Here is an 8744-nt window from a genome sequence, read left to right as displayed (position 1 = left end):
TTTTTTTTTTTTTTTTTGGGACTAAGGATGGCTCTAAGCATCGCTGGCCAGTCCCTACCAGATTTGTATTTTCATGATTTCAGAAAACTTGGAACTTTTTCGAAGTATATGATATCAAAAACAAGCCAATGAAGCACCGCACAAACACTATCTCAACAAAGAAAATTAAATTTGGCTAGAAACATTCACTAACCAAACCAAACACCAAAAGATTTAGATCATTTCAAAAGCTACCAACATTCGAAAGTACGGGAATAACTCTAACGAGGACTTGGAGCAAAAAATGGCTCATTTCCAATAAGTCTCAAACTCTGTAACACCTGATCAAACCAGTCAATCTCATGTTGGCAGCTTGCTTTTTATGGCTAGCGAAGCAACGGAACTATATCTCAGAACTGCTTCTTTGATCAGATCAGCTTGCACCTGTTTACTGTAGCGCCGGCCTCGCAGGAGTGGAGAATGTTATCCTTAAATACTCCACCAAACTGAATGTGTTGAGGGATCAGTTTGACGTCTGACTATCTTACACGCGTATGCCTCCTCTGAACCTTGGCGTCAATCTTTTCGATCGCATCCAAACTCCAACAATGGGATCACATCAACCGTCGCATTTCTCAGGAAACTACACAACGAAAAGGGAGAGATTCTTCTCAGTTATATACATTTTCCCTTAATGTTAGTGACATCAAATGGTCATCTTACACTCTTCACATTACCAGCAGCTAATGCATCTTCAAGATAAAAAATTTCTATTATTATCCGACTACTTATATAACACAAGTTCTTTCTACACTAGCATAGCCACACAAAATGTTTTAAACAGATTCAATGATATGGAATTTGAACATTATGTTTCAGGGAGTTTTACATAATTGGAGCCAATGCTCATAGAACAAGACAAGTGATGCAAAATATTCATGTAAGCGATAGGTTAAAACAGTGGAGATCTAATTAGGCTGGCCTATAACGGGATAGGATAGGATGACGAGAAAGATTTTTTTTGTCTGGGTTTAAAAACTATGCCACCATTATTCAAACAGAATCTTCCTCATTCCTGGCTATTGAGTACAAGACTATTAACTATTCAACCAGCAAGGCTGTTCTGATCTTGACAGTTTTGGATGCAGAAAATGCAAACTACTTTACAAACTTAAAACCCGGTGAAGAAATTCATGGCATGTAAATAGATTGATATCACCGTTTCCACTACTCCATGTGACACTAACCTGAGGCTCTTTGGAGCACTGGTTATGACTCAATGAATATTTTGGAAAATGCAATGGCATGTTGAGCAAGAGGCACCTTCCTCGTGATTTGTTAGGAAGATTCTACACACAAGTCACTGAAGTGATCTGTCAAAAGCAATAGGTACTACTGTACTACAAATGAGCAGTACTTAGCAACTCATGTGATAATGAAGTATTAACTCATTGAGGGATTCATGTAACAAGTCTTACCTGAAAAACGCTAAATCACCCATGGCTATAGTTGGTCTTTATATTCTGCCTCATCAAGTGCTTACATATGTAGATAATGCAAATCTAAATTTGAATTAAGAAATATTCAAATCAGGATGCAAGTATCGGCATACCAAAGAATTTAAATACCCAAGAAGAGGCCATAAACACAAAAATGAAGGGGAATTCTCCCAGCGTTCAAAGATTACCTGGGATACCAAGTTATGGGCATAACACTACAGTTTACGCAGAACACAGAGTGTTTGGGCTTGATTTCTCAGCAATAATTAACCACTTAGAGTAGAGTTCATAACCAAAAATGACAAAGAGGCTCAAAGCAAATTCCGATTTATCACAAAATAAATTATGATCGTTATACCCGTATTTTATTTAACATGTCGAAAAACAATGGACCTAGAAGTACCAAACATGAAGAGTATACATATGAACATTAGTAATGTGGGAGAGGAAAACCTAGACTTGTTGCCGCCTGATTTCTCTCTTTCTTCGCCTGCTTCCCATTTCAGCAAGCCAAATATGTTAAAATGTCATATGGATTAGTTTTCATTGAACAACTTGTACCTATATAGACCACAGAGGTACGCAGTATAGATATATTGCTCTAGTACCTCGAAATTTCAGGGAAATGCAGACATTTGGTTGACGGACAATGTAAATTTGGTCACCAGCGATGTCGTCCCTATAGACATCTTGATTCCTTTGCCATCTCCACAGGGCGTGCGTTGAATTCATGACCTATATGAACAACACATTCTAATGGTCAGCTCTTGTCGCATAAAAGAGAATCACTCTTTCTTATTAAACATATGAAGATATACCTCAAGGATTCCATGGCCGAAGCTGCTCTCTCTGAAGGCGCTCCAATCAGGTTGTCTGTCCCAGCAAAACTTTCCTTTTGCAGAGCCAGAAGTAAAATTTAAAGGGCATGATCCTCCTATCTCGGGGATGTTGTCTTCAGGAGAAGGACACTTCCCAGGGTCATCCGCAAAGTCCACATCAACTTTCTCAATGTTACCACCATCTCCTATAGTTATGTAAACTGGCCCACACGGGTCTAATGTGTAGTTGTATATGCGGTTCATTCTCTCATATGCATGTACCTTCAGTAGCAATAAACGCCATTTTTAATCATACCATAGAAGAAGAACAACAGTATAACATTTCTATATCACTATAATTCGACTTCGCTACTACAACATGGCTGTTTCAAACAAACAATGACAAGATATTCAACAACAACAGGAAGAAATCAAAGACTATTAAATTTCCATTTCACCAAGAAAAATAGAGAACTCACATGTCCTGCAAACACAATGTCGACACGGTGTTGGTAAAGAAGCTCTTCCATTTCCTGTCTCATGCATTCAAACTCTTGGTAGTGCGAGGAGTAGCTGTTGTACCAAGGCGGATGCATTGTTGCAACCAGCCATGGTGTCACTGCGCGATCAACTTTAGACAAGTCTTCCTTTAGCCATGCATATTGTGCTCCTAAAATAACACATTAAGTATTCATAAAAATGAGACTGATTGAAGTAGGAGAACCAGAAATCTTCCTCATTAATCAGGGAACAAAACAAACAAGTGCTTTGCTGAAACCAAAGAAAAGAGACTGCAAGTATCCATAAATTTACCAGTGTGATTATAATCAACATATGCACCCAACATAACGAAATGCACTCCTCCCGCATCAAAAGAATAGTAGAAGTTGGTGTTGGAGCCACTCTCACTTGAAGGAACTGCAAACCTTTCAGAATATGACTTAAAGGTGATTCCGGAAGTTTGAAGCTCAATCTCATGGTTTCCTTCAATGACCATCGTTGGGACTTTGGAGGTTAGTGGTTCCATGAACCTGAACACAAATCAAAGATTTGCCACCAAAACCTCCAAGTATATAACTTTTTTTCCTATGCACAGTATTATTCACTCTTAACATATTGTCGAACAACTTGACAGAAAGCGGAGCAGGACCAACACACATATCTTCAAATCCAACTTGTTAACCCAGAGATAGTAAGGTTTACCTTCCCCTGGCATCCCAGCGAGGTTGATACGTCTCCCTAATAGGTGCATCGGGAAATGAACATGAGAAGCATGAAACTCCTTTGCCACCAATTGTACGGTACTGGTCTGCATACGTTAAGTCCCCAACAATTATAACCATCGAAGGGTCGTTTTCCATCAAATGGTCAATGGTGGTGGTTGTGTTACTGGTAAGACCCAAATCCCCAACAAAGGCAATTCGATGAGGATATGCGTCTTTGCTTGGCAGTGGCAAAGTCTTAAAAGAGAGCTCCTCGCTCATTGCAGGAACAGAGCTGTCGCCGCACTTGTAATAGTACTTGGTATCTGGTTCAAGACCTACAATATATTACAAGTCAATCGGCATTGCAACCAATATCTGCAAAAACAAAATCTTGACAGTGGCAAGCCAACGCAAATATAGAATAAAGGCATCTCAGAAGATGTCATCTTTGTTTCTACTAAGGAAAATATACACACAACACAAGTTCACGATGTTAAATATGGGGAGTGTTTTAACAGTTCTTTCACAATTAGGTGCCTAGCTTTTAACACTTCAAGTTGTCTCTGCATATATAGAACTAAGAAGCAAGGTAATAATGTAATACTCAGCGCATAACAAAATGAAAAGTTGCGAAGGTTCATTCATACACATAAGAAACTCTACACAAAAAAGATGAATGAAATTGCTCTTTATCATTAATACCATCAATGAGGACATGGTGTATGATGCCTGATGTGTAATTGAGGAGACCGTCAAAGGGATACAACTGACTGTAAACTGTTGCATTCCCTTTCATTTTTAGCAAATATTTTCCTTTCTCCTTCCCATACCAAACCTCACTAGCAACTGAACTAGGATCAAGCGGTTTCACATCTTTTCCAACTACAGCATCACCTGAAAAGGAAGAAGGATATGAACAAATCTCACAAATCCTAGTTCAATTAGACTAATTCAAAGCCTAGAGATTTCAAATATTGAAAATTCAAAGAAATATAATCAAGAATTTGGCTTTACCAGTGACCCATGAGACCCACATGGAGGTTGGAGTAGAGAGAGCTAAAGCAATCTGTTCTGGGAAATCGGAGCTGACGTTCCTCTTCCTCAGCCTCGGATGGTCCATAGGCAAGTCGTCACTGCCTCGCCGTAGAGACGGGTCGAACCGGCGGGTCAATGGCTTGAACGGGCCATCTAAAGTTGTTAGGATTGGTTCGCCGGAGGCAAGTAACAACGACAATGAGGTTAGGGCAATCATCATTAGTAAAGGCATGGTCATGGTCATTGGTCCAGGGGGTTGATTCATCGATCTCACGTTCACGCGTGACGTGTTTTGACTTTTGATGGCCTCGAGCATTACCAGTACCACTTCTCTTTTGCTTTGTACTGAGAATATGCCACATTGGTACGTGTCACCATTTTATTTGGAGCTCTGTTTACTACTTAAGACTTTGAAGTTGAACCATATCAAAAAAAAATTGATTGTTGACAAAAGAAGAAAACTTGAATTGTTTTAAAAGGTTTTTTTTTATTATTTTTAATAACGTTATATCTGAAGAAGATTGAAAAACCAGAATAAATAACCTTTTTGTTAGTATAAAATTTTATTTTAAAAAAAAATTCATAATAAATCACAGAAATTTCTCAATTTATAAATGGATGAAGTTTGTGTTGGGGAGGAGTGAAAGAGAAATGATATCAAAATAAAAATTATACATATGAAAAGTTGAATAAATTTAGTGATAAAATTAGAGATTATTTTGTTGTTTTTATAGGTACGTACGTAGAAATTGTAACATGTCCATGGCTTAAATTGGAAAGCTTATTAGGGCATCTCCAATGGTAAATATGTTAGCATATATGTAAGCAATATTTTTACCACAAAAAGTACAAAATTCATCTGTTAAAAACTTTTGTAAGACTTAGTAAAATTTATCCCTCCAATGGCAAATATCTAACCAAGTTTCTAAGCCAATTTTTTTAAAAAATCAGAGAACTTGTTTTACAAGCAACAATCAAACAAACCAAAACCATTTTACGGCTGCAAATGGTTGCACGGTTGAAGAGATTGAACAGGTTGAAAAAAATTATTCAACCAATTTTCACCATTTGCATTGTAAAGGTTGAAGAGGTTGGAAAAAACTATTCAGCCCGTTCAACCCAAAAAGTTGAAAAGATAAACTAATCCTACAGCAAAAATCTTCAACTTGTCCAACCACTATTTTGGAGATGAATGAGTTGAATATTATTCAACTCAATTTTGTTCAACCTAATTTTTCAATTTTGTTCAGTTTTGTGCATCCATTTGCAGCCTACATCTAACTCTCAAACATTTTCTCATTGCACAACAATCACAAACCAAAACCAATTTCAATAATTCAAACCATTGTATAATTTAAAACATTGGCACAAAGAATCAGATCATATCAAGCAATTTGCAGAAGAAGACTGTAAAACAAAAGAAAAGAAAACATAAAAAAGAGAGGCACATCGTCAGAGGAAGTGCTTACAATGTTACCAATGTTGCAACCTGCACGTGAGTTTTATAAATGTTCAATAATAAGGATATAATGAGATACCTAATCTGGAAATTATTTAGCGCCTTGGAAACAAGTGCATTGATACGGATCTTAGATCATATCATTGGGCCATTCGGATCTTACACATTGATTACTTGGTGGTTCACATAATTGGTGGAGGATCTATAGGAACAGGTGACTTGTCATTAGCCTGAAAAGAAGATAAGATATCAATACAGTAAATGGACTAATTCATTTATCAACACCAACGATTCAAATATTTTTTTGTTTGTGTGTGTGTTACAAAACCTCATCAGTCTTAGCATAAGAGCCAAAGATTAAACTGGACAGAGAAGTGGCGAAATAACTCGTAATCGTCTCTAGATCAGAAGTGAAACAACAAAAAAAAACAAAATTCCAGTTATGAAAATTAGAAACTTTAATGTAATGGGATCATAAGAAGCTTCTCGTGCTGCTTTCAATTCCAGAAAAGTTCCAATTTTTAAACCAATGAACAATTCATAGAATCAAATGGGTTGAAGGGATCACCGAATTAACAGAGTTTGCAAAATCCTGAATTCAATAGAATACCGCTATAGAAACAGCTTATAGACACACCGTTGAAAGTAAAAAAATATTCAAACTTTGCAAATTTTATTTCCCCAATTGCTAACAATATATGATCAGATGCTTATCTTATAATCAAAAAAATTCTTAGAAACAATGAAGAAAAGAGAAAAGACAAACTACCTGTTTTGTTACCCAAACCAAAACTCGCATACGAGAGAGAAGCTTCCAATTTAAAACAATGTGAGATTATTTTGTTGTTTTTATAGATTATTTGGTTATCAATAACAGAGTTTCCAATTTAAAACATTAGAGATTATTTTGTTGTTTTTATAGGTACGTACGTAGAAATTGTAACATGTCCATGGCTTAAATTGGAAAGCTTATTAGGGCATCTCCAATGGTAAATATGTTAGCAAATATGTAAGCAATATTTTTACTATAAAAAGTACAAAATTCATCTGTTAAAAACTTTTGTAAGACTTAGTAAAATTTATCCCTCCAATGGCAAATATCTAACCAAGTTTCTAAGCCAAATTTTTTAAAAAATCAGAGAACTTGTTTTACAAGCAACAATCAAACAAACCAAAAACACTTTACATCTAACTCTCAAACATTTTCTCATTGCACAACAATCACAAACCAAAACCAATTTCAACGGGTATACCTCTACAAGCAACGGTATCACAACAATCACAAACCATTGCTGAATCTGCTGTTAAGCATTTGAGTGAATACTTCCATTGCTAAGGTAAACAGATAAGGGGAGATGGCATCCCCCTGCCTTAATCCTTTAGTTCCCTTAAAGTAGCCACAAGATTCCCCGTTGATCGACAGAGAGAAGCTCGGGGTGGAGATGCACTCCTTGATGAGATTGACGAAATGAGCTGGGAATTGGAGAGCCTTTAGCGTGTTGATAATGAATCCCCAATGCACTGAGTCAAATGCCTTTTTGAGATCAACTTTTAGCATGCCTCTTGGAGATATACCCTGGCGGTTGTAGCCTTGAACTAACTCCGTCGCAAAAAGAACGTTCTCTGCGAGAAGTCTACCGGGGATGAATGCAGACTGTGAGCTTGCAATGAGATCTGGTAGTACATCCTTTAGGCGATTAGCTAAAAGCTTTGATATGACCTTGTAAATAGTATTGCAGCATGCTATGGGCCTGAATTCAAACATCCTTGTCGCATTCGGGGTCTTTGGGATAAGGGACAGAAGCGTCAAGTTCCATTGCTTCAAGATTTTACCAGATTGGTAAAACTCTAGGACAGCTGCAGTGAGGTCAAAACCTACCGTGTTCCATTGAGCAGTAAAAAACTCAGCGCTGTAACCATCAGGCCCTGGGGCTTTGTTCTTTGGCAGTGAGAATAAAGCTTCTTTTATTTCGACAGGAGTGAATGGTCGAGATAAGACTTGAATAGCAGAGTCTGAACACCTTTGGGGAACAACAACAGTTTTTCCTTCTTTCACCAGTACTATATGTTGGAATAAGCTTGAGGCACAAGCAAGTCTAAAGAGAATTGGAAATAATGTTTTAGGAAGTTATTAGAAATAAGGAAGTTATGTTCCTAGAGATATTAGGAAATTGAGAAGAGAGGTTCCTTATAAATAGAGTTGTTAAGATGTGGCTTCCTATTAACATAGATTAGAGAGTTGTGAGATCTTTAGGTTTTTGAGTTATTTTTACTAAAGAAATAAAGAAAGTTCTTTTGAGTTTGTGTTCTTATTGAAGTCGTGTTAAGCTTTCTTTCTTGAAACAATACTATATTCAATCAAATGGTTTAATTAAAATGGTTCGACTCTCCAAGCATATGTAATGGACTCTCCAAACAACAAAATTGTCACTATGCTTTTTTTCTTTGAATTCTTCAAGTTCTAAACTCGCCAAAAGAGAATAACTTTTGTTTTTTGGTATCAAAAACCATTTTCGATATTAAAAAAAAAAAAAAACTATAACATTTTGGAGAAAAAATTTACTCTAGTTACGTACATCCTATGGGGACAATCAAAGCCTAACCTAAGACTATTGATAATTGCTGGTATATTTGAGTTTGAGATCGAAGAATGTTTGGATTGATTTGGATCAAGGAAGGAAATCAAGATCGAACCACAATATTGGCTTCGGAAGGTTTGAAACTTCATGATTAATTGAATGGGAAACCA

The 8744-nt window shown here is 36.7% G+C and overlaps 1 protein-coding gene across 6 annotated transcripts; it reads right to left on the bottom strand.

Moving 5' to 3' along the window:
- Positions 110-4893, bottom strand: LOC104732337 (purple acid phosphatase 23). 6 transcript variants are annotated; one of them, XM_010451871.2, is made up of 11 exons: positions 4516-4893; positions 4204-4395; positions 3500-3836; positions 3110-3327; positions 2776-2966; positions 2297-2578; positions 2087-2213; positions 1932-1968; positions 1458-1541; positions 1227-1374; positions 110-622 (listed from the first exon to the last, which is right to left on the bottom strand). In XM_010451871.2, the coding sequence occupies exons 1-9, from the start codon at positions 4850-4852 to the stop codon at positions 1511-1513; spliced, it is 1752 nt and encodes a 583-aa protein (XP_010450173.1). In that variant the 5' UTR covers positions 4853-4893; the 3' UTR covers positions 110-622; positions 1227-1374; positions 1458-1510. The 6 variants fall into 6 exon arrangements, with proteins under 6 accessions (XP_010450173.1, XP_010450172.1, XP_010450171.1 ...); XM_010451870.2 differs by having other exon boundaries at positions 1227-1352; XM_010451869.2 differs by having other exon boundaries at positions 1227-1342.

This window comes from Camelina sativa, chromosome 12, assembly GCF_000633955.1.
Source record: "Camelina sativa cultivar DH55 chromosome 12, Cs, whole genome shotgun sequence".
Taxonomy (NCBI): Eukaryota; Viridiplantae; Streptophyta; class Magnoliopsida; order Brassicales; family Brassicaceae; genus Camelina; species Camelina sativa.
The sequence above is the reverse complement of the archived record's forward strand: the minus strand, read 5'-3'. Positions and strand labels throughout refer to the sequence as shown.

Excerpts from the sequence above, each read along its gene's own strand:
- LOC104732337 (XM_010451867.2), bottom strand. The coding sequence starts at position 4,852 with ATGCTCGAGGCCATCAAAAGTCAAAACACGTCACGCGTGAACGTGAGA. Across the intron at positions 3,837-4,203 it reads ACACCATGTCCTCATTGATG|GTCTTGAACCAGATACCAAG; the intron begins GTATTAATGATA and ends AATATATTGTAG. Across the intron at positions 2,967-3,109 it reads TGTTGATTATAATCACACTG|GAGCACAATATGCATGGCTA; the intron begins GTAAATTTATGG and ends GTGTTATTTTAG.